The following is a 26,750-nucleotide window of genomic DNA, read 5'->3' as shown; positions in this document are numbered from 1 at the left end:
TGTTTCACAGATCTAATGGATCATTGCTGTGTATATGTTAAAGTAAAAAAAAAAAAGTAAAAATGTTTTTTTTATTAATAAAAAAATCCCCCCCCCTAATAAAAGTCCAAATAATCCCCCTTTTCCCATTTTATAAATAAAAATAAAGAAATAAATAAACAAACATATTTGGTATTGCCGCTTGCATAATTACCCAAACTACTAAATTATCACATTGCGCATTTTTAGTGGCATCAAATCCAGAAAAAATTTAATAAAAAGTAATCAAAAAGTCACATATATGCAAACAAGGTACCGATAAAAAGTACAGATCATGGTGAAAAAATAACTTCCCACATAGACAAAAAAATAATAGCGTTATAAGGATGGGAATAGAGCAATTTCAAACACATTTAGCTTTTTTAAAAAGGTTTTCATTTTTTAAAAGCTGTCAAATAAAAAAAAGTTACATAAGTTGCATATAATTATAATCGTACTGATGTGAGTAATATAGATAACATGTCAGTTTTACCATTGGGTGAATGGCGTAAACACGAAGCTCCCTGAAATGAAAACTTATTCCTTTTTTTTTACAATTTGACAGTGATTTTTTTCCGGTTTCGCTGCACATTTTATGGTAAAATAAAGTCTGTCATTGCAAAGTACAGTTGGTATTGCAAAAAATGAGCGCTCATATGGGTGTCTAGGGGAAAAAATGCAAGCGCTATGGCCTTTTAAACATAAAGTGGAAAAAGCAAAAATTAAAATTGGCTTTGACCTTAAGGGGTTGTGGCTGGGTTCACACACAGTATATTTCAGGCAGTATTTGGTCCTCATGTCAGGTCCTCATAGCAACCAAAACCAGGAGTGGATTGAAAGCACAGAAAGGCTATGATCACATAATGTTGTAATTGAGTGGATGGGCCAGAACGGAACGGCCAGTCTCTGGCCGAGTCATCCTTCCGGCCGCAGAGCTCTGATTCGGGCGCATCAGCACGCGCCTGCATCAGAGCTTCCCATAGCACACAGTGAAGCAAGCGGCCGGAGCCGCTCGCTTCACTGTGTGAACTGACAGGTCTTTCTGCGGCCGGAATTCACTGAATTCCGGCCGCAGTAAACTGATATGTCAGTTATTTGCGGCCCCGAATGGGATGCCGACCAGAGCGTGTACGATGTGTATACGCTCCGGCCGGGATCCCATAAAGAAACAGGCATTGTGCCATCGGCAACAACGGCCATAGTTTTACGTAGTGTGAACATAGCCTAATAATGTATAACAGATTTGCCCAGATTACATAGATAACCACAGAGATCCCCAATATGAAAAAAGTAAAGAATCAGCAAAAAATAAACAGCAGCCATAAGAGATGTAAGAAAAGTGTAATATTGCAATCAATACATCCTCATATACAGTATATGGCCCGGCAGTCTTACAGAGTATTCTCAAGGTTGCTCACAAGACAAAGACCAATGTCCAACTTCCTGGTTACATATGAACTGCAAAAATGCATAAATCTACATGATAACTGGTGATAGTGTGGATTTGTCTCCTTCCCAACTCACGTTTCTGGTTAGCTTCATCACGGGGCTGTGACTATACCTATACTATCTACCTATCATCATCAGGAAGTTGGACACCGTTCAACAATATTACTACATGTGTACTTCATATATATCATTCATTGGTAAAATCAAGTATAAAATATACAACTTAGATGCAAATTAGGAGTGATGTTACGTATGTTGTATAAATAAATATTTATGTAAAAGGATGTAAATGCAATAAGTGTCCATATATATTGTGCTAAAATATATTTTAACATATATAAAACATATACATTTATAAATTAATTAACAAAATTCAGTTTGGAGCATTAAAGTCTGGCACTGATTGGCTGATTCTCAGCCAACCAGTGTCAGGGATCTGGTCAGCTGATTTTAACTAAGGCTTCTTTTTGGAATAGGGTATCAAGACAGGTCAAGGTACACACAGGTGACGAAGAGACAAGTGCAGGCCTGACACTATCCCATGCCCACTGTCCCTGCCTACTTGCCTCAACGTGTCCTAAGCGATACAGGATAATTTGGAGACACTTGGAGACAACTTCTCGACACTAATATAGGTGGAACAGGACTTCGAGAGAATTATGAAACAAGGACAGATATACACAATGGCTGGTGGTCAGCAAGCTAGGGTCAAACCAGGAGAGGCAGATACTAGTACAAAGTCTATAGGCAATAAACAGGGTCAGTGAGGCAAACCAGAGGACTAAAATAAAAACCAAGTCAGAAGACAAACATATTCAGGGATACAAGCCAAAGTCAGAAAACTAATAAGTCAGGATAGATATTAAAGAGTAGGAAGCGAGTATAGGCACACAGGGTATAGGCTGTTGCAGGCACAGTGAATGAGTCTTAAAGAGGCCATGTCCCGGTCCCAGAGGTGATTGGGGCTGACAGACAAGAAGTAAAGGACCTATAACACCAAGCGATTATCGGTTGTATTCAGCCGATAATTGCTCGAGTTAATAGCTCCTGTTAAAAGGAAACGATCAGCCGACATGCACGATGTACAGTGTTCAGATGGGTGATGAATAAGAGAAATTATTCTAGGGGCATTCCTAATGATGAGGAGGGCGGGGAGGAGGGGCGGAGGGGCATTGCAATCCTAGGGCATGGGTACTCTAGGCAACGCCAATTTGACACAGGGCTGCAAGTTTAAAAGTTGTTTTTAGGACAATAACTGCATCACCTGCCGAATGGACACAGGACAGATCTTGGATTAAAAGCAGCTATCCGAAGGTACAAGCACTTTGGGGGGGGGGGGCAGATTGTGGGTACAGAGTCGCTTTAAGAGTCAGTGTGCAATTTTGCCTTCTTTAGTTTCATTGTATGGATGTTTCAATAGATTAATGATAGGGGTTCCCACTAATTTTGGCAAGATCTGCTGTCACTCTAATGTGTGATGGGAGCATCCCAAATGGCATTATAGCTTCTTTTCACTTGCAATGCAGATGTGTCACTGCTCCTTAATTTGAAATGAAGAAACCTAACAGAACTGGAAATTATGGGACCCCCAAATACTGTTGCTAAGACCTTAATAATCCACAATAATCAAATTGAGTGCAATAAGTAAAAATGTCCCTGCATGTGATGACTGTTCCCAGGATGTGAGTTAGTTATAGCTCTGTCCCTTACACTTCACAGTGCATGCTACTTCTTGATAAGATGTTTATGAGAAAGCTGAAGGAAGTGGTTTTACACCACATATAATGGACAGGCACAAAGCTCTTCCTGTTTCTGTCAGGACATGGTGTCTCCCACCAGCACAGAGGAAGTACATAAAATGAATACTTTACAAGCTGCTCAACCCCTGGCCGCCAGTCATGTGGCCACGAACAAAGATTTTCTCAGGGGAAGCAAAGGGTTACGAACATCCTTATAATAGCAAATGTAATGCTACAGATCTAAGAACTGTAAACCTACAGACAGCAGAAGAGAGGGCAGAGGGAGTGTATTCTAAAACCTGACTGCTGATCCAGACTACACACTGGGTTTTTGTAGTCTGTAACTATAGTAACCATAAGTCTGCATAGTTGCTCTATTGTGCCCATTGAATAGGTACACAATATACGTACTGATTTATTCATTGTGTACACTGACATATGAAATACCTACAGTATTTCATATGTTACTGTGCTTATAGGGGAATCTTGGTAATATATGTACTGTTTATTCTACTCTGTTCATCATTAAGGTTACAGATAAACACTACGCATATTACTTGACATTATCTGCCTTTCTCTGTATAGTAAAGCGATTTTTCGAGCTTTTCGTCCTTTAAATGTGATTTTTGTATTGAATTGTCACTGTAAAATTATATTATATTTGTAATGATTTAGGGTACAATTACAGAAAGTATTTTTTTGACTATCAACAATTAACGATAAACGATCTCAAATGACCTGAAGTCGTTCGTCCAATTACACGGAACAATGATAGTTACTTATAAACGTTACTTATGAGTGGTCGTCTTGTCGTCGCTATTGCGTTCGTCGCTCCTGCGAATGACTGATTCCATGCGAACGATTTGCAAACGATCAACAATAGAAATAGGTCCAAATTCTATTAAACGACTAAAGATTTCTCGTTGGCCGTTAAATCGTTGCAATTACACTAAATGATTATCGTTCAAATCCGAACGATCTAACGATTTTTCTAACGATGATCATCCTGTGTAATAGGGCCCTTAGTGTTAAGTGAGTGCACAGAACCAGGATATAACTGCACCTATTACACTATACTGTAGTAATAGGTTATCTATTTATGATCATTATGACTAAGTGCCAGAAGGGCCCAAAACAGATTGCCATTAGTCGTCCTCTGTAAAAAATCTGCTATGAAGATATGTGAAAAAAGACACGTGAAAACACACATTCAAGTTGCACTGCAGTCTCCAATACTGCAATGAAATTGAAGTTACAAAGGACAATACTAATGCAATGCAACCTGATGTGCTTTCACCCTAATCCATGGAGGAAACTGCAGGGCTGTCTAATCCCTGCAGTTCCTAATCCCCTGCTCTGATCCAGTGCTGCTGCAGAGCTCAATACAGAGCAGGGTCATGTTTCCCCCATGTACTGCATATTTTCATGCACCGCATTCTTGTTTTTTTATGGGCCTGAAAAACACCAGACAAAAGGTATGTGTGAGGGCACCCTGATAGCAATCACCGCAGTTCCTGAAACAAACATTGGTGGCAGCAGGGGTGTGTGCGTGTGTGTGTGTGGGGGGGGTCACCCCTTATTACTGCCAATCAATGAAAACAAATAAAAAATGATACATTTATTGTAATAAAGTTATGTTACAAAGTAATTTAAGTTTATTAAAGCAATTTATTAGCAAAAATTCCTCCAGGGTGCCCCTTTAATATATTCTACTTTATAAAGCAAGATACAGTGCACAATAATGAAACATTTAGCTCTAGCAGAGTATGATAGTCCAATATATAGTATCTCTTGGAGCGTGCAGTTATTTCTTATGAGAATATGTTAATATGGCGGGTATGCATGGCCCTATTAAAATGCATTAACACTGTATTCTGGATCTGTTCAATGCAGATACTAAAGACTTCTGTGTGCTTGATGTGTGACATTAAATAACAGAACTCTAGACACAGCTCTGGATATGACTAGAGTGTAACGTAACAAGATCAATAAAGCAAAGTGCCCATAGAATGATAATCATTAATACCCCTACAAATTCTCAAGAAGTTCAAGCCATGGAAGTCACCTGGGGTATTAAATACTTTGCTTTGCTAGTGACCGGTCAGTGGAGGGGGTTTATGTCCCTTGTAAACATAGTCCTTTCCACCGTGAAGAGTAAATAATTTATTTCGACAACATTCCATGAAGTGTATGACCAAGCCGGAAGAAATAAAACACGACAGATGGGAAAATAGAACTAAAACAAAGGCACATGAATGTTCCACGTACCAATCGGAGGAAAGTAACTTTCTTTTATGTTCTCATAACAAAGAGGAATGACAGGCACATGAAACGTGGAGCGAAGGAGGCGAAAAAAAATTGAAATTTTATAACAAGTTCCTTGTGCAAACTGACAACATCAACCTAATTGCCGTATAGTGAATGTAGCCATCATTACTATTACTGCTTACACTGTACATATCTCCTGACAGTAGAAGACAATAGTATTTTGCTGGTGGCAAGAACGTCAATGAATGGGTGAGACTATATACTAAGATTATGAAGTGAGAGGGACTCTTTCTTAGCTGCTTTTGGGATAAGTTATTACATAATATACATTGTACTGAGAGTAGAGGGTTATCCAGAATTAGAATAAAAGAGTTTGTTACTTTCCCACAGTCACACTTCTGTTCTGGGACTATGTTTGATATTGCAGTTCAGACATATTCAAAGAGGGGTGGAGGTGTTTTAAAGTGTAAGTGTAAAGTAAAGTGATCCGATGCGTGTTCCAGGCATACAAGATGTTTTACAATGGTGTGGGGGTGATTGCAAAATAAAAGAAGAAAACTCATACTCATCTTCCCCATTTTCCTGAAGTTGCTGTACAGACAACTGCTGGTATCCGCTGCTCTTGGAAGCTCCCTGCTTTTTCTGATGTTTCATTCCTGTGGGAAATGCTCGCTCAGCCAGTTACTGACTGAAGCAAGTCACCTCTGCAACCAGTAGACAAGTAAGAGCAGTGGGGCAGGAGTTGTAATGACATCTGTGTGAGATCAGGGTAAGTGAGTATTGTTTCTTTAATTTTATTTTGAAAGAAATCCCACATAATTCTAAAAAGGTTTTATATCCAGAATATACAATAAACAATACTTTTGCAAGGGCATTAACCTGTAGGTTGTAATTCTCCAGCTGATCGAAAGCTACAGCTCCCAAAATGTCCTACTGAGAGTTGTAGTTTTCCAGCAGCTACAAAACTACAGGATGGAGTCCACTGCTCGATGGACCAAGCACCTGTAGCACCCCCAACATCAATGGAGCCTTTAAGTTGCCAAAGCTTGATAGTTTGCTTGGAGGATGAGCTGGGAGGGTATGTTTGCTGGCTGATAGGAGGTTGCAAACATGCCTTTGCCTTTTCCAAAGTACAGTGGTGCCTTGGTTTACCAGCATAATTCGTTCCAGGACCATACTTGTAATCCAAATCCACTCTTAAACCAAAGCAATTTTTCCAATAAGAAATCATTGAAATTCAGACAATTGGTTCCACACCCCAAAAATAATGATATTTTATTCTGAATAACATGTAAAACAGATGAAACAAGCATTTAGAAACAGCTGAATATGTCATATTATAAGTTACTGTCAGGCCCGTATCTGCCATGAGGCGAGGTGAAGTGTTTGCCTCAGGCGGCAGATAACACAGCCCTTGAGGGGGGCGGCATCAGCGTCCTCTGTCCTTATCATTACAACTAGTTACGGCTCAGTGCCCAGCCGTGTTTCCTGTCAGTTGCCTCATGAGAAGCGCTGAGGAGGCACTGGAAGCCTCATATTCCCATCACATAAGACATAGATATAGTTATTATACTCTGCATCACTTACACACTGTAGAAAAGAAAAAGTTAGCAGCAGCGGGGACGCTATATTATGTCTTCTCTGCACTGCCGACCTCCGAGCTGACCTCAGCACAGTGCAAGAGCAGGAGAAGAGGCATAAAAGTCATGTTCTGCTCTGCTGTTAACTCTTTCTGTATTGCAGAATGTAAGTGATGCACAGTAATACTCTACATTCTGCAGTACTGAAAGAGTTAACAGAGCAGCCCGTTTTATGGCTCTTCTCTGGCTCCTGAGGTCAGAGGTCAGCAGTTGTAGATTGTTGTTTCTTTTGAAGCTCCCAGGGGGCCCATAGTGGCTCAAACAGTTAAAAAATCTGGTCACTGAACAGAGCACACTGTTATCTATAGTGCTGTCCCATACACACTGCGGTAATGCACTGTGCCTGTCCTGGATTTTCTCTCTCTGACTATTGCTCTGAGGGGGGGGGGGGGGGGGGGGGGCGCTTTGTCAGCTTTTGCCTCAGGCGGCAGAAAAGCTAGAATCGGCCCTGGTTACTGTACAGTATAGCAACCAGCATGTGGAGTATATTGTATAGTAAGTGCATAAACCTGAAAAAACAGCAGCAGTTTGTAGATACAGGATGGAACCGTAGATCTCCATAATGCAGTAGCGTAGTACAACAGGCTAGAATAGAGAAGCAGGGCTGCTGTCAAAGGTCGTGTGGTTACATGACAGCGTTGGGGAAAGTGTGTGTTCAGCATGGACCAATCAGGAAGTGAGAATCACAGAGCTGTGCAGGAGGACATTGACAGAAACCTCTCTATACAGCAGTGTGAATAGCTGAGTTTAAGTGCAGGCACATTATAGCAGCAGTGTGTATAGCTGAATGTGAAGGCAGGCACATTATAGCAGGAATGGAGAGGATGGGAAACAAAAGGGATGACAGAGACTGCAGGAAGCATGAAAGAATGAGCAGGGCAAATGTGGGCACATAAATGCAGCACTCTCTGTCCGGGCAGAGAGGGGTTACTGCTATGAAGAGATTACCCCCATAGTCCTGTCCCCTGATGTAAGCCCCAGCCTGAAGTGGATCTGCTATGATTTGGAAGGTGACGGAGACATCCTGTTTTAGAGTACAGGGCTGTATACCCCGCTATGCAGACCATGCCCCTCCCCCACTCCCCTTCCCACCCAGTACAGGGAGCTCTTAAACCAAAGCAATGCTCTTTAACCAAGTTACAATTTTGTAAAACTGATCTCTTCTTGCAAAACGCTCTTAATCCAAGTTACTCTTAAACCAAGGTACCACTGTATTTAGATGCAGGACTAGGAAGGCAAACTAAGCTTTTGATCCAGTGAAGCCCAAGCTACACCCCTGTCTCTTCATGGCTCCCTGATATTCCTATGGATATTCCTATGAAAGGGCCAATGGGCTCATATTTGTATAGAATTTATATATGTTTTTACCACACATTTTTTTAAAGTTTTCAGTACTGAAGTTACTTTGTAGGACAGCAATGTAGAACTAGAGTTCAAGTATTTTTAATGAATATCATTGGTTTGCTTTATTGTTTTTGAGTTCATTTTACGCTTTTAGATATTGAATTTCCAATTCATAGTAGCCAAGTATCTTGAGAACATTCAGAAAGCAGTCCCTCCCAGTCAAAGGAATATAAACCTAAAGGGAAAGGTCATAATTTGTATATAGATAACACTGTCCGTAACTTTACATTTTCATAGACTTTTTGTTTTGTCTGTAAAAAGAAAAATTGGCAATTTTATTAGGTTGTGTTCATGCCGGGAAGGATATTTGCATATGAAAACCTTGTGTTGCTTGTCACACAGTTTCACCAAGATGATAACCCACACAACTGAACACTACTGCTCTTAAAATTCCCCAGGAACAATATTACCTCTCTATGCAGGGAAGAATTCTGAGGTCTGAATCAATATTCATTAAAAATGTAGCCTATGATTTGTTACCGATCTATGCACCAATCACTATTTATTATTCATATTCAGGTTTTGTCTGAGCAGTCAGAAGCAGTGACAGGAGTACTCAGACCTGTATAATTCACTGATGTCCTCTATAGGTGCATTAAAGAGTGATTTCAGTCTCTATTGATATTCTAATAAATAATGCAGTAAATATTCATGTGCCTAATTCTAAAGACACTTTAAAAATGGGTTTAGCTAAATGCATTATTTTTATTTTGAATATCTATCCCATCATTTGTCAAGACAGAGTACATATCCTATTCAGGACTTGGGGGGAGCCCCTATTGTACTCATAGTCAGCCCCTGCTGAATACAGCACTTAATATCAGCTTCCAAGAAAAATGCCGAAAAAGAAGTGACTAAGCATCTAAGCATATTTCTGACTGGGTTGTCGTTTTTCAAACCTAGGAAACCACTAAATATCTAAATACACCAGACCTGTTTGATTCTTTAGGCTATGTTTACACGTTGTATGACACCAGCCGTTCCGTGACCCGGCCTGGTCATGGAACGGCCGGTGTCAGAGAAGATCATCCCGGCTGATACTGAAGTACTGGCTGGATGATCTTCACTGCAGTTGAATTCGTGCCCCCCACATTTAAATTCGTCGCTGCACTCAATGGAGCGTACAGGCGGAGTCGCCCGATCCATTGTGTGCACTGACAGGTTTTCTGCGGCCACTATTCGTTGAATAAGGGCCGCAGAAAACTGACATGTCAGTTTTTTTGCAGCACCTCTAGGGGTCCTGGCCGGACTGTATACTATGCTGATACACTCCGGACGGGATTCCATTGAGGGCAGCACAGTGTTATTGTTTAAACGGCTGTGATTAATACTGAACTTATGTTGTGTGAACATAGCTTTAGGGCCCTATTCCACCGGACGATTATCGTTTGCATAATCGTTAACGATTAACAATCTCAAACGACTGCTATTGTGAAAGACCTGAAAACGTTCACTCATTTCCATGGAACGATAATCGTTACTTCTAATCGTAATTGCGATCGTTTTTTCTTCGCTATTTTTTCGCTATTGCGTTCATATTTATTGCGAACGACCGAATCATGTCTTATTCAATGCGAATGATTTGCGAAAGTTTTGCGAACGAGCAACGATAAAAATAGGTCCAGGTCTTATAAAGCGATCAACGATTTCTCATTTGGTCGTTAATCATTAACTGCATTTCAACCGAACGATTATCGTTTAGATTCGATAATCTGAACAATAATCGTCCGGTGGAATAGGGCCCTTAAAGGGGTTGGCCACATTAAAGCAAAATTGTTCAGCATTCAATTATTAGTAACTATTCATAGTACTAACTGACTACTAACCCATAGAGCTTAAATCAGACTCCCCACCTCCAGGCTGGGTTGCTCTGCTCTGTGGCGAGTCTGTCCATAAGATGGCCGACATGGAGGAGCATGTCACCATGCCACCCCCACCCCCCCATGAGTTACACAGGAAGCTGCTGTGAGTAAGTGCAGAGAATACACTTACTAATACACTGTACACTCAGCAATCTTACCATAAAGGGGTCAACCCCTTTAAATGTATTTTAATAGAAGAGCAAAAGGATTAGAACTTTTTTTGAACAAATAACAACAGGTTGCAACAGAGTTGTCTGACATTACTACAAAATGGTCAAAATGATGCGATTCTTGCCCTTGGGCTGTGCTTGGTTTCACAAACGAAGGCACTGTTTCAGGGGTAAAAAAAATTTTTAATGTTAGGCAACTCCTTTAATAGACTTTGTTAGAAGGAACTAGAATATAAATAAATTCTTCTGTCTTGTTTTACTAGTGCCATCATCAACATATTTCTTTTCTTTTTTTCTTTTTTTTTACAGGTAAGTTACCCAATATGCCATATGCATATTCTACCCTACTTTTCATTGGTATAGTAATACAACATTTGATTTCCAGTGACAGAAATGTTTATTTCTTACAAAAAAACTTTTAGATATATTATAGAGACATGTCATAAATTTTGATTGGTCTGGGTCTAAGTGTTCAGACCTGAACCGATCGAGAAAATGAGCAGTGAGAAGATGCACTACAGAGTTAGAAGAAGTGTCAGACTCCTTAGAGCTCCATTATAAGTCTGACTTTTTTTTCTAACTCCAGCGGGAGGAGGCTGCGGCACGTTGCCTCCTCCCACCGGCCGTTTCCCCTCTCCCTAGAGCTCCCTCCCCGTGGCCTCCCGCGCCCCTGATCTGCGCACCCCCCCCCCCCCCTGCTCTCCCTTCCTTGCTCCTTCCCCCTGGCTGAAAAAATCTGTTAGATAATCTGTCAGACATCATTTGGTGTAATAGGGCTCTTACAATATGCAAGACACAAACAGTATTTTTAGTATAAATGCCATAAACTATAACAAAAGCTATATAAAATGGATATCACTGTAATCGTACCAACCTGACGATTAATGATAACATGTCATATGTAACGCATAGTAAACAGCGTACAAAAAATGATGAAAAACAGCTGCTAAATTGTGTTTTTTTTATTCGTACCACCTCATAAAAAACTTAAACATAAAAAATTATCAGGGTGTCACATGTCCCCCCGAATGGTACCAATGGGAACGTCAACTTGTCTTACACAAATATTTTGGCACCGCAAGGCCTCTGTGACATGATATAATGGTCATAAAAAACTGAAATAAGAAAAGACCCCCAAAATACACAAGGCTTCTGTCATGTCTGCGGCCTGCCGTTGAGTCAGGTGACGCACTGCGGCCACATATGGGGGATTTCTAAAAACATTGGAATAAGAGGATTAAATAGTAAGTGGTATTTCTCAGTTAGTATTTTCTGTGTTAGAGGAAAAAAATGGATTAAAATGGAATATCGGTCAAAAAAATTAAAATTTTAAATTTCCCCTCCAACTTGCTTAAATTTCTGCGAAACACCTAAAGGGTTAATAAACTTATAAAAAGGCCACTTGAATACTTTGAGGGGTGCAGTTTTTACAGTGGAGAGATTTATGGGGGTAACTAACATACAGGCCCCACAAATCTACTTCAGAACTGAACTGGTCCCTAATAAAATCAGAATCTGAAATTTTCCTGAAAATTTGAAAAATCGCTGCAAAATTTCAAAGCCCTCTAACATCCTAACAAGTAAAAGGACATTCACTAAATGATGTCACCATGAAGTAGACCTGTTGTAGATGTTGCAGTAATAATTAGTTCATGTGACATAACTATTTTTCTCAGATTTTTCTCAGAAAAAGTGAATTTTGAATATAAAGGATTGTGAATTTTGAATATAAAGGAATGTGTTTTTTTTTACAAAAAACTAAGTGTATCAACCAAAGTATACCACTAACATAAAGAGGAATACATCACGAAAAAACAAACAGTCTCAGAATAACCGCGATTTGAAAAATTGCCCCTGGGCATTAAGGCCAAAACAGGCTGAAGAGGCAAGGGGTTAAAAATGGCACAAATACCCAACAAAAAAAATGCCATTTGCAAGTTAAGACTAAGACAAAGATAGCACTATTTCCAAAAAAAATGGAACTTGGCATGTGAAGGAGAAGAAAGAGTCTACTTCAGGTCAGTGTTAACCCTACATGTAAGCTACATAGTCACCTATGTATTGTATAGGTGTTTATAGTAAATCTATCACTAAATGCATTCAAAACATAAAAAATGTCTTTATTCAGGTCGTGAATAGTGTTAAGGAGATGGGGCTTAATTTTCTTTCGACCCTAGAACCGCTATGCCTAATTTTGCACTATGCGCACTGAGAGGAGTTGCAGCTTAGCATTTGTGCCGCACTCTAGCACACCTCACCACTCCTTACTTCTCCCTCTTCTTCATGAATAATCAATGCTGCCTGGCCTCCTGTTCTCTCAGCTGTCAGCCAGTGTCTCTTATTGAAGATCATTCTTCTGTAGGCAGTTTATGTTTGAAAGAAATACACAATATAGTTGAATCTCTAAGCCCAAATGTGTTGGCGCTGTGGTCTAGGGGTAAATCACTTGTCTAGAGCCCACCAGCAGTTGTTTCTTTGGTTCGAATTCCCTAATGGAAATTATATCTGATTTTTATTTTCTTCTCATTATTGTATCATTTTTAAAAGTACAGAGAATTCCCAATCAGGTCTAAATTAGTTTTTAAATTAGTTTTTTAATAGAATGATGAGAAAAATTAAAAATAAATATATAGGTTTTTTTTCTTATCTTTGTATTAAAAATACTAAATTAATTAGTAAATTGTACTTTTAAATACAATAATGAGGAGAAAATAATAATAATAATAATAATAATAATAATAATAATAATAATAACAATTATTATTATTATTATATTTCATTTCCATCAGGGGATTCGAAACAAAGAAAAAACTGCTGACAGGTCTCTAGACAGGTGATTTCCCCTTAGACCACAGCTCCAACACATTTGGGCTCAGAGATTTAACTATATCTCATTGCAGGTCAGTCCTCTGTTGGCACATACTGACAGACAGCTGAGTGAGCATGAGGCTGGGCAGCATTGATTATTCATGAAGAAGAGGGAGGAGGAAGGAGTGGTGTGGAATGCTAAAGGGTGGCACAAACGCTGAGCTACAACTCTTTGACTCTTCATTACAGTAGAAGACGTGAGATTGTGCAACATGCTCACTAGGGGACTGCCATCTACAGCACACTGTCAGCACCTCAGATAGGGCCTGGGTGCTTACAAATTCCCTTTTAACAGGTTCTGTAGGTTTCACAGTAAGGCTGGGTTCACACTACGTATATTTCAGTCAGTATTGTGGTCCTCATATTGCAACCAAAACCAGGAGTGAATTAAAAACACAGAAAGGATCTGTTCACACAATGTTGAAATTGAGTGGATGGCTGCCATTTAATGGCAAATATTTGTTGTTATTTTAAAACAACGGCTGTTATATTGAAATAATGGCAGTTATTTACTGTTATATGGCGGCCATCCACTCAATTTCAACATTGTGTGAACAGATCCTTTCTGTGTTTTTAATCCACTCCTGGTTTTGGTTGCAATATGAAGACCACAATACTGACTGAAATATACGTAGTGTGAACCCAGCCTCAATAAGATAAGTAGCACTCACATATTGTAAAGCATCTCTGGGGGATCAGAAATTCTCTGCATTACTAAAAAAAGAGAATACATAATGCCAACCTATATATACATAGCTGCTGCCAATACTATACATTCATAGGTTCTTGGACAGAGAAACTATAACGTTACATGGAATTCAAGTCATACCGTTAATCAACCTACATAGTTTTTCTATTTTGAGAGAATCCCAACAATCTTTTAAAATTTTAATGAGTAGCCTGTTAGCAAAAATTGTAACATGTCAATTCTACTTTTGCAACAGCAGGAGGGCTATGAGTTTAACACCCCTGCACTTAGCCCATAGCAAAAGGGTTTAGTGCCATACCACCACCCTTGTCATGAGCATAGCAAAGCCATGGGGCAGCCTCTATTGTTTGTATGACTCCGCTGTCAGTCAAGACATTTGTGTAACTGCTAAGTGCCACTGTGACTTTAAGAGACAGTTTATTGTTAAGAAAAAACAAGCAACCGGATTTTTGTCCGTATTAAATGCAGACAACTAGATCTTTTCGGACTTCAAGTCAGGGGTCATTGGATTTAAGTAACTTGTCTCAGCTCAGCCATCATCTCGTCAATAAATGAAAATGCTTAGTTCTTTCATGTGAGATAGGGAAAAGCAATTTAAAGCGCTGACCTCTTGCACAGCAGTGAAATTGTATTCTTGCTGCAAATTCAAGGGACTTGTGGCAGCTTGTGAAAGTGATTTGTGGTCGGCATCAAAAGGGGGTTTACGTTTTTTTTTTTCTTTCTTTCTTTTTTTAATTAGAATGAATCCCCCTATCTGTGTTTGAAAACAAATAGAATATTTAATCTAGATAGATACTATGCTATCTAGATGCTGTGTATCAGGTTCTCCGTATAGAATCCTAGAAGCAGTTAAACTATCAATGTCTTGCACATTCTGAGGGACTGTCAGCCAGAAAAGAGCAAAGCGTGATGGACTTCAGATAAGAATGAAGTGTCAGTCATGGTCTTCAAGTGTAGTACAAATGGACATCTCTGACGTATTAACAAAATAATCAAATAAGTCAACAAGACAGTCGCTCAGTCAAGGGAAAAGTTGCTGCTTTCCCAAACCACAAGTCTATCTAACTGCTGTCTTTATACAAAATACAGCCATCAATACAAGTCTCTTTCTGTGTTGTAGCTTTTAAAGGGCTTATCTGGTTAAGAAGACCCATTTTCACATACGTTTAGGGAATGAGTTTAATAGAGGAGGGTTTTCTAATTTAGGCCAAATTCACAAATTAGCTGAAGCAGAGAGTGGCTCTGGAGGACCCAACATAGCTGCAGTCTTCATTAAAAACAATGCAATATTCCATGACCCCTGCATGGGAGCTGCAGAAGAATGGAGCACTTGAGGCTGGTATACCCTACAGATTGTAGGTAATCAGTAAGGGCACCAATAGAGCAACACATTGTGATCAGATTATCTACAGGAGACCATTCATACAAAATGTGTGCCATGAAAGTTCTATGATTTGTTTTTCACTCTTGTACCAAGTTCTCGTATTAATGTGATCTTCCTGGTGTCCCTAGTACAATTTTCAACAGCCTAGGAGCGGTATACAGGGGGACAAGGAAACACAAGCAGCTCCTCAGCAACTAGTTGGGAACACTGCCACAGATCATTTCTACTAATAAGAGCATTAGTTCAGTATATAGGACAAGGAAGTCAAAGGAGAATCTACGTAACCAATCTTCAATGACCTTTCACTGATGATTACGTCAACTACATATATGACCTAAATACCAATAGAAAAACAACTGAACCTCTAACATATTATAACATATAAATTTTATTGTTAAAATTGCAAAAAAGTGACAAAGTAATGAATAAATACACAATGAACCATGGCTGACAAGAAATATTAAAAACGACAAACATACAATGAGGGGGCTGCTGCAGATGGACACAAATGGATAAATAAATAAATAAATAAATAAATAATAAATAATTAAATAAATGGTGGACTAAAGTGCTAAATATAATGCCAAGAGAACCATAAGTAAATAGTATATGCTAAACAAACCAAAGGAGTGCAGTAAATGATTCATAAATAATAACTAATGAAAGGGATTACTAAAGTGTCCTACCATAAATAATGAAGATCAAAGTGTCCACCGGCGGCCCCCACCCCAACGCACGTTTCGGCGTAGCCTTTTTCAAGGCCCCTTGAAAAAGGCTACGCCGAAACGTGCGTTGGGGTGGGGGCCGCCGGTGGACACTTTGATCTTCATTATTTATGGTAGGACACTTTAGTAATCCCTTTCATTAGTTATTATTTATGAATCATTTACTGCACTCCTTTGGTTTGTTTAGCATATACTATTTACTTATGGTTCTCTTGGCATTATATTTAGCACTTTAGTCCACCATTTATTTAATTATTTATTATTTATTTATTTATTTATTTATTTATCCATTTGTGTCCATCTGCAGCAGCCCCCTCATTGTATGTTTGTCGTTTTTAATATTTCTTGTCAGCCATGGTTCATTGTGTATTTATTCATTACTTTGTCACTTTTTTGCAATTTTAACAATAAAATTTATATGTTATAATATGTTAGAGGTTCAGTTGTTTTTCTATTGGTATTTAGCTTGCCACTAGAACCCAAAGTTCTTAAATATTACATCTATTCCCCATACATTAGAGTAGTACAGGTAGTGTCTTGTATGGTGGAGTTCTACAGACTTTATATATGTGTTATTACATATATGACCTAGTTGTGATCTTACCCCTTAGCAAGTGGCAGATCATTGTATTATTTGCTGAAACTTATGTTGATGTATTTTTCCATTTCCTGATGTCTACTTCGCTTATACATGTACAAGAAGGTTAATGATACTCACAGAATCCTTCAAGTTTATCGGCAGTCTTACTCCAGGCCACCTGAAAGGTTTCCATTATCACTTGGACTGTCCTTCGCTCAGGCTTAGATGTCTTGTAGTTATATATAGTCATTACTGTGCCCAATTCAAGAGTCCTTTTTATCTGGCTTTTCTCGTATTCGGGTAGAGCCCGGTAATCAGAGCTTTTCCTCCGCGCCATAGTAATAACACGCGTCTTGTTTTCCTTAAACCTTTTAAATGTACTACAGAAGGAAAAAAGAATGAGAAAAATCAGATTCTCCTTTGTTGTCAATTTTTACTGATAAATTAATAACAGTGGCAAAATAATGAACATGATACAACTGAACTTATTAGGCATATTAATCACTTTGAAGCATTGTGATATGTGATACTTATATAAAGAGCCAGGAAATACTGACTATTTGGGTTGTCCCATAAGTATTAACATTTTAATTAAAATTTTATATTTATGACATCCCTTCAGTAGAACATTGACCCACAAAAATGATATAAGAAGTCCAATATACCCCAAATTGTTACAGATAAAGACTACAGATCAATGCACAAAAATATGCCCTCAAACAGCACTTTAGATAGAAAACCAGTTACAGTTTTCATTTATTTTTTAGGCTGTGTTCACAATATGTAAGCTACATAATAATCAAGGCCGTTCTTGCAGATTTGCAACCACGGCCGTGATTACTACGTAGCTTACGTAGTGCTGCCCTCTATGAAATCACAGGCGGAATGTATACACATAGTATACACTCCGGCTGGGATTCCTAGCGGCGTCTTAAGAAACTGACAGTCAGTTTTTCTGGCTGCTATTCAGTGAATAGCGGACGCAGAAAACCCTATCAGCTCATACAATGGAGCGTGCAGCTCCAGCCACACGCTCCATTGTGTGCAGACGGGCACTGATGCGCCTGCATCCAAATTCATCGGCAGTAAATATCATACAGCCGGTACTGCTGTACCACCTGGGATGACCGGCCGTTCCGTGACCCGGCCGGGGTCTTACAAAGTGGGAACATAGCCTTAAGTAGTAAAACAAAAACTGTAAATTGGTTATTGCTGTAATTGCACTGACTTGCAAAATAAAGGTAACATCTTAGTTGTTTCACACGACAAATAATTTTTGTTTGACCTTACATTTTATGGTAAAATGAAGGATGTCATGAACAAAAAGTACAATTGAGGTATATGTCACATGAAGTCAGAATGTTCACAGATAGATAGATATTTCAATATATACATAGAAAATCCTCTTTATGATGTGACTATCACTATAACACTAAAACAGGTCTTGCGAGAAAGAATAAATATGACATGATAAGTAAGTAATTTGTAAGAAATAACAATGAACATAAATAGTACACTATATGCATTATGTCGGAGAATGCTGTTTGACTATACAATTAGTTCCATACAGTTCCCTTATATATTACACTCCAGTGCACAGTAGATAGTTAATCACACATCTCAATACAGGTATAAAAGATGACAACCCTAAGGAACCAGAATCCATTCACTTGTTTTTACTGTGTTAACACTGCATTTAAAGGGGTTATCCAGTGCTACAAAAACATGGCCACTTTCCCCCTACTGTTGTCTCCAGTTTGGGTGGGGTTTTGAAATTCAGTTCCATTGAAGTAAATGGAGCTTAATTGCAAATTACACCTGAACTGGAGACAACAGTAGGGGGAAAAGTGGCCATGTTTTTGTAGCGCTGGATAAACCCTTTAATACAGAGATTTCCATCAGGGTCAATGTGAAAAAAACAGCTAACAGCTAAAGTATGGGACTCTTACACTGCATGTTCATCATAATTCTCCCTGTATAACATAACATATGTGGTCAGTCCCAGCATTAAATATTATTATTCTGTATGTTGTAATATTGTGCAAATGTGTGATTTTATGCTTATATACTTTATATCAGATGTTTTACCATAGGTTTACCTATTATACCTGGTCTTATAGTGATGTCATTATTACATTGTTTATTTATGACCTGATAAAGAGGAGACTCCTACTTCTTGAAACACATTGTTTTGTCCAATCTCATACTCTATAAAGGGATTTTTTTCTTTTTCCATTAGCCAGTGTCCCTTTTCAGACTTCTGTGCTAGTATTCAATAGTGCAGAGCTTTTTTTTGCTATTCCCATTCTCAAATGTATTCCCTATTGTTAATCTTCTTACTGCAACTACACTCATCCTGCCCTCTGCAAGGTGTAACTGATAACAAGTAACAATAGAAATAATTAATCTGCTTTGGAAATAAATACTACAGGCTTACTATCCCTTTAAATAAGCACCAAGACATAAAACCTAACTGCAGTTCCATCCTGATTACTCTGCATATTGAGCTTGAGTATGTGTCTTGCCACTTGCTGGAAACTAGAGGACCATAAAATGTCAATTTTAACTGGATTTATGCTCCCAATTTTGCCTTTTACCTGTTCTTTTTATGTAAAATTGCAACTGGCTGCGTGTATTGTAGTCTTCAGTGTTATGTAAATCCACCAGTGTCTATCATAATACTGTGCCCTTGCCCTTGCACATGACCGCTGAGGCAAATGATTGTCTACAGAATCCTGTGCACAGTGTAAGGTGATCTCCACAGAGCACCTCTGCCAGGGACTCCAGAGAAAGGGCAATGGAGGGGTCAGTATGGTTTTGTTTTGTTTGTTTTTTTGTTGTTTTTTTAAAATTCTTTGGCCCCTAGACAAATTTTAATTAAACTGAAATAAACCTTAAGGGTAGCTTCATGTCTACTGTATCGCAGAGTATTTGATGGTGCGGATCCGCAGCAGATTTCATCTAAGTAACTGAACACAGCATCAAATCTGCACCATCAAATCTGCTGCAGATCTTGTACGTGTGAACGCACCCTTAGGCCACATTCACATGCTGTAAGACAGCGTCTGTTCTGTGACACGGCCATGTGACGGCCACGGCTGTCTGTGAAGTTCAACCCAGCCGGTACTGCAGTAGCGGCCAGATGAACTTAATTTCTTTTTAATTGGAGTGCAGGCACATTCGGGCATGTGTCCACGTTCCAATTAACTATTGCAGACAATGGAAAGTGTGGCCAGAGCCGCATTTACATTGTCTGCACTGTCAATTTTCATGTGGCCGCTATTCAATGAATAGCAGCCGCACAAAATTGACATGTCAGTTTTGAGTGCGGCCTCATGGAATCCCGGACGGAGTGTATACTATGTGTATTCACTCCGGACAGGATTCCATAGAAAACAATGTTTTTTGATTTTTCATTAAATAGTGTCTGTTGTTGCAATCCTACAACAACGGCCGTTAGTTAGTGAAAAAATACATTGTGTGAATGTGGCCTAAATATTATGTATAGCAGTATTATAAATTATTATAGAGCACTGTTTTTAGATGATTGTATGTGTGGTGTTATTTGTTTAATTTATGTTGGTACTATCTGAGGAATGTATAGCGGCATTGTTACATTGCACTGCACAGTGAATTATATGTGGAGCATATGGTGGTGGCAGCACTGTATAGTCTTAGTGATCACGTATAGTGTTGATAACTAAGTAACTGTGTAGACGTGGTATTTGGTCAGTTATAAAGAAATTGTACTGTTTGCCACTGTATTGGCATAGTTATTTATATACTGTATGATGGGACCCATTATAGGGGCTTGTACTAACAGAATTTACAGTACTGCACTAGGCACCATTCAGCCTAAGGCTAGCCCCCATAATCTCCCGCTCAGTCTCGCTCACTATACACACACAGCTGGCAGTTAACCAGAATACTTCTCTTTTAAGCAGGTCTGAGCAGCACATTTCATCTCTGTCTCTACCCTCATTTAGCAATAAGTCTAGTTCCTCAACACATGGTCCATCCCTGACATAGACATTTTCTTTTTCTTTTTATCTAAGTACAAATATAACCTATGCACTCTATATTACTACATTATTCATTCACTGATATTGCAAACTACATAAATTAGTGATGCATATGTATCTGGTTTGCATGGGATCATCCAGACTAGCTAAAATTATTACATACCATTAGAATGATTACATAACAACAGATATAAACAGTTTTACCCTTTGCTGACAGCAAGCAGAGCTCCGGTAATGGTGAGGGATGGATACAATTATTAAGCTTTAGTTATTTAAAACTGAGATTTTCTAAGCTAAAAAATTTATGACATGTATTATCAGGAGGACAGAGAACACATCTGTAATTCACTGATTCACACTATACAGTAGATGACAGTAGAGTGAACAGCTACTGTGCTGAAAGTTATAGTTTTACAAAAGCAGGATAGCTAGGTGGTAATGATCTGGATAACCATTTACTCACCATTCCTGAGGTGTTTGACAGATGACCTCTGGCTCTTATGGCTGTCAGCTACGTTACACGACACATGATGATGGAGAAAGCCCTAAACTACTTCCTCGTTCTTTAGTTTCTTCTGCTTTTTTGCCTATTTGACTTTACTCTATCCCCCACCCCAACCTCGGCTTTCTGCACTACTGCATCCACTTCCTTCCTTGTGCTGAAAGCTTCACTTAACCTCCCTTCACCATGATCAAATAGACTTTACATGACACAAGTATAAATGGGAAACACACAGCAATATGGAAAATAAACTGCAGTCCTTATCTGATTGTAAGCTCCTTGGGTCAGGAACTCAATCTTCCCACATTTAAACTTGAGCTGCAAGGTTCCTGCCTCAGAAATATTCTACACAGTTAAACTTGTTCCATTGTAAGCTCTTATGAATCATACTGCAAATTATTTCTAAGGACTGCATACTTCTAAGGTCAGCCACAAGACCAAAGAAAAAATAACTGGTTTATTCTAGCATATATTCTCTATGGCTTCTTCTTTATCTGGAGAGGGGACTACAAACCTCTACAATGTAATATTTCCCCTAGTCATCAAAGGAAAGTGCTGCTCCAAGTAATTGGTGCAGTGGTGTAATAATAAGCAGGCCTGCTTAGCCAATCACTGATTGGGATGGGACACCACTGCGGCCAGTAATTGGCTGAGCGGGCAGATTCTACAGAGCCATCTCACCTTGGAAGCGAGCAACAGGGGAGCAGAAATTTCTGCAATGGGAGCTGCGGGGCACCAAGGTATATTTATTTTTTTTTACACCATTTCTGGCATATATATATATATATATATATATATATATATATATATATATATATACATATATATATATATATATATATATATATATATATATATATATAAAATTTTTAGGTGCAGTACTGTAGCCCATCTTTACTCCTTATGGGAACTTGGACCTTGGCACATGGGGGAGGGTTATATAGTGGATTCACATACCTGCTTACGTTACTATGTACTTCTTGATGTGGTGGAGATTGCTCTGTTTAGGTGACTCTGGAGGCTAGGTACATCTTAGAAAACATAATAACCTACAACTGAGGTATATTGCAGAAGGGGGTTGGTTGTCATAGGTGCCGAGCAGGCTTTTATGTCATTGTAGAGCCATTGGTTGTTGACTTACTGAGAAGCATGCAAAAGTCTTCTTGCCTTATAAGTGGGGGCAACTAAATGTTTCTGGCGTTGGTCATTAATGAACAAGACAGTATGTGGCAGGCAGGGATGTATAATGACTTCATTATTATTAGTCATAAGAAGCTCATGCCCATGCAAAGCCATTAGACCTAGACTAGGTGGAGCCAACTGCCATTGAGGCGCCAGAATGATGTTTCACTGCAGTTGTTATTTAGCTAAGAACAGATTCCACCTGAGCAAGTTCAATTTGGCCATAAGCTACAGGCCTACCACAAACTCCTTGTGCTATGCTGTGAATGTTAGTCATGTTCAGGCTACTGTTACTACAGTAGATTTCAATGTGCCCCAAGGGGTTAAGAAAGCACAGAAAATCAGTTCAGTACTGTGCAAATGTGCGCCTCCCATCTGGGAAGATACAAAGCCTGCTTTCTTTTCAGGTTGTGTTGTTTATCTGTAAAGTTCAAGATATCACATTATATGCCTTGTTATTTCATGCACAGCTGAAGTTAGTAATGGGTTAATGTTATTGTTGTACCATGTGTTCTGTGCCAGCCTATAGGAGGTGCTTTCTCTTCTACCAATCCCTGCTCTCTACACACACTCACCCCCTGTAGGAGGATATAGTTAGCTCCATGTGGGAGAAAGTAAGCAGTTCAGTCTAGTCTAGGCACGAGTGTGTTGAGATGCAGCGACAACCAGCTGTTTTCTTACTACTTATACTATATCTACAATGCAGTGCTAAGCACTTAAAGGGAGAAGAGTCCAGAAACACCCTAACCCATGCCGTGAACCAGTCTTAAAGGTGTAGGGAAGTATATAAGTACAAGAGGAACTAGCCTGGATAGGACAAAGCTACCAAGAAAGGTCTATGTATCCTATTTCGCAGTGCAGGTAACTGGGACACCCCCGGAAACTTAGCTTCGCACAGATAACCACGACTGGGGCTTGTATCACCCTATTAGGACAGGTCACTGTAGTGCAGAAGGTGGTCAGACATAGTCTGTACACAGGTACAAGTAAGAAAGAAAAATAAAGGTTTAAGAAGACATCCTGGATGAGTGCAACTTCTTTCTTCTTTGCTGTTGGATAAAGCAAGTACTACCATCACACCTGTGTGCCGGACAAGCACTGGCGTCACGACAATACCATCTTTGGCTGAGCTGGTATAACATCACCAACCAGATGCGAGCCACCACAAAAGTAGTATCCACATCTGATGGTCCGGAGGAGGTATATTTGATGCTGCCATGCTGTGCCTCTGGGCACATGTGCAACCAAGAACAGATGTATGCATCTACTGCACTGCACCCCACAACAAGACTGTTCATACCAAGATTTGCCACTGTTAGGCCTCTGAGTTTATCAGTGCCCAACATGCAGCAGAAATAGCACTGGTACCATTTCTATTGTTCTACTCCTATCATTGAAATCCATTTTAATTTATATTACATGGGTACAATTTTTAATAGCTAAACTGTATAATAATTGATAATGGATTCCGTGCATTGAAGACACTTTGCTCTGGCAGTGCAATTGAATGTGGAAGCTGTCTTTCCTAGATTTCTCATATTTAAAGGGCAAATAAGCATTTATAAACCTTGGGATTCACCTTCAAAGATCATTATAGCAATTGAACACACATTATACCAAGACGAAAGAATTAATGACTGTATTGTCAAGCTCACCACATTACAGCTATTCGTGTTGTCGACGGGTGATAATTACCCCTGATACTAAGGCTCTATAAAACCATACAAAGGCACAGTTCTTTTGTAGATCTAAAATAGAAAATCATGTATGATGCATCAAAGTGCTAGGACTGCCATCCCATGACTACATAGTGGATCCAGGCACAGACATTGCTACGCAATGTAATATAATAGAATGGCCCAATGATGCCAGTTCCTCAAGGACCCAAATGTGACACACTGGAGGAATAAATAAATAAGTTTAAAATCCATTTAGTGAAAACAAAATTAATTCACCTTTTCTCCCATTCATCTCTTTTCCAGTTGTTTACAACTGAGAAATCTCTCCAAGTAAAATTCCTTTATTTACCATAACAAATTAAGTGAAACAATTTCCATGAAATGTACGCAGAAAAATTGTGAACTGTGTTTATTAATGCCCTGGGTAAAGTTTTCACGCATAAAGCCATGTCCCTTTTTGTGAACAAGTCCCCCCCCCCCCCCAATTGGGTAGTTCCTGAGTAGCTTCTATATTGGCCTAGAGAGACAACTAAAACTGCCCTCTTCATCAAAGAAGAGTTCTCGCAGGAACACAGGCATTGACTGTCTTCCCATAAATGGTTTGTGACTCTAACCAAGGAGAGGTCGGGCGACAAATATTTACTTTGGGCAAGGGTGTGTGGGGAACGTAGTAAAGAACTTATATTTACTGCTCCCCGTGCCCGAACTGCACTGTGTCCCACTCCAGAGGCACCGATCGGCACTCTCCAGCTCTCCAGCTCTCCCTGCTCAGCCAGTCAGTGATGGGCGGGGTCCCAGACCTTCTGGCACGGTGATTCGCAGGCACGGGAGAGTACTTGTTCCTTATGATGTTTCCCCCTGCCCCTGCCGGATTTTAAGATAAAAAAAAAAGCTGGACTTCTCCTTTAATTCGGGTCCGGTCTGCGCCGTACTGCGCACGTGCAGAAAGCCTCAAACTCATTGCTGGAGATCCGGCAATGAGTTTGAGGCTATTTTGCACCTGCGCAGTACGGCGCAGACCGGACCCGCTGTAGTGCACATGAGCGGCACAGCAAGAATGTAGGCGTGCTAACGTTAGAGACAGCGCGCCTCCGATGACGCCGCCACAATTATGTAGGCTAATCACGCCCAGAGGGGCGTGATTAGCACTGCAGAACGCCTAGGGACCGTAACTACTTGCCCGCAGCTCCCCGCCCAGAGGACTACTTGGGGGTAATTTACATACAGGGCGCCGAGTTTATAAAGTACGTTTTTGGCTTGTACATTGCAGGGACGGGGGTATAAAAGCATGTTTGGGAAGTGTGCTGGGTGCTGCTACAGCACATTCCCATAGCTTTACATGCGTTTTTTAAGTGATTGGTTCCCTTTAAGGATGCGGGTGACAGATGCTGGGGATGAGTATACAGGTGCAGGTTATACAATGTAGTTCACACAAAGCTGGTAACTTGATGCAGGAATGGTAGCAAGTGCAAACATGGGTTGGGTCAGGTTCACACTCAGGACAGAAACATGCAGGTATACTTTGAGCAATTGGGAGTGCAGGATCAAACAGCAGGAACACTAGGATATGAGGACACCACAGATGAAACACAAAAACCAGGTTGGATAGGGCAGGAACCAAGAAACCAAGACGGAGAATACAGGTTCACCAGACAGGGAAGTAATGCTAAGACAGATACAGGTTCACAGGAATGCTTATGCTAGGCAAATGCAAAAAGACCTTTGCAGGACCATAGGACCTTAACGCTCAGGCAGAGCACATGTGCATGAAGCCTCCTTAAATACCTAAGCCACAGTTGGGGAGTAATTAAGGCACTGAGCCTTTAAATCTAGGAAGGGTGCATGTGTGCCCCCTCTAGTGGCCAGATCTATACTACACAGAAGAAGGAAAGAGAAGACACATGTTGCTCCATGTGGCTATGACTAAAAGCTAGAAAAAACAGACCCCGACAGTGAGTAAGAAGAACTTTTTGTTAGTTGTCAGTGAGAGCTGCTGGAGTAGGGAAAGAGGTAGTGTAGGCTTAGGGCCCTATTCCACGGGACGATTATCGTTCAGATTATCGTTAAATCGTTCGAATCTGAACGATAATCGTTCGGTTGAAATGCAGTTAACGATTAACGACCGAACGAGAAATCGTTGATCTTTTAATAAGACCTGGACCTATTTTTATCGTTGCTCGTTCGCAAATCGTTCGCATTGAATAAGACATCGTTCGGTCGTTCTCAATAGATACGAACGCAATAGCGAATAAATAGCGAAGAGAAACGATCGCAATTACGATCATAAGTAACGATTATCGTTCCATGGAAATGAGTGAACGTTTTCAGGTCTTTCGCAATAGCGGTCGTTTGAGATCGTTAATCGTTAACGATTATCCAAACGATAATCGTCCCGTGGAATAGGGCCCTTAGTGTGGTTAGTTGGGCAGGTGATTAGGTTCACCAAACACCCAACAGTCCTTTTAAGGACTAGTAGTCTGTCAATGTGACTGGAAAAAAAAAAGCTAGTTCCATACAATGTACCAGTATTTTATGGAATAGTATACTGG

At 39.7% G+C, this 26,750-nt stretch overlaps 1 protein-coding gene across 4 annotated transcripts in view; it reads right to left on the bottom strand.

Moving 5' to 3' along the window:
* Positions 1-26,750, bottom strand: part of PLCG2 (phospholipase C gamma 2) — a 132,223-nt gene that overhangs the window by 93,618 nt on the left and 11,855 nt on the right. For all 4 annotated transcript variants that reach the window (XR_011362581.1, XM_069966155.1, XM_069966156.1 and 1 more), the window contains exon 2: positions 16,955-17,196. Coding sequence is in view for 3 of the 4 variants with exons in the window: in XM_069966155.1 (XP_069822256.1) it covers positions 16,955-17,153 (199 nt within the window). In the remaining variant the exon portion in view is untranslated. The remainder of the gene's footprint in view (positions 1-16,954; positions 17,197-26,750) is intronic.

The sequence above is a fragment of the Dendropsophus ebraccatus genome, chromosome 4 (assembly GCF_027789765.1).
Source record: "Dendropsophus ebraccatus isolate aDenEbr1 chromosome 4, aDenEbr1.pat, whole genome shotgun sequence".
Classification (NCBI taxonomy): domain Eukaryota; kingdom Metazoa; phylum Chordata; class Amphibia; order Anura; family Hylidae; genus Dendropsophus; species Dendropsophus ebraccatus.
Note: the sequence above shows the minus strand (reverse complement) of the source record. Positions and strands in the feature narration are given on the sequence as shown.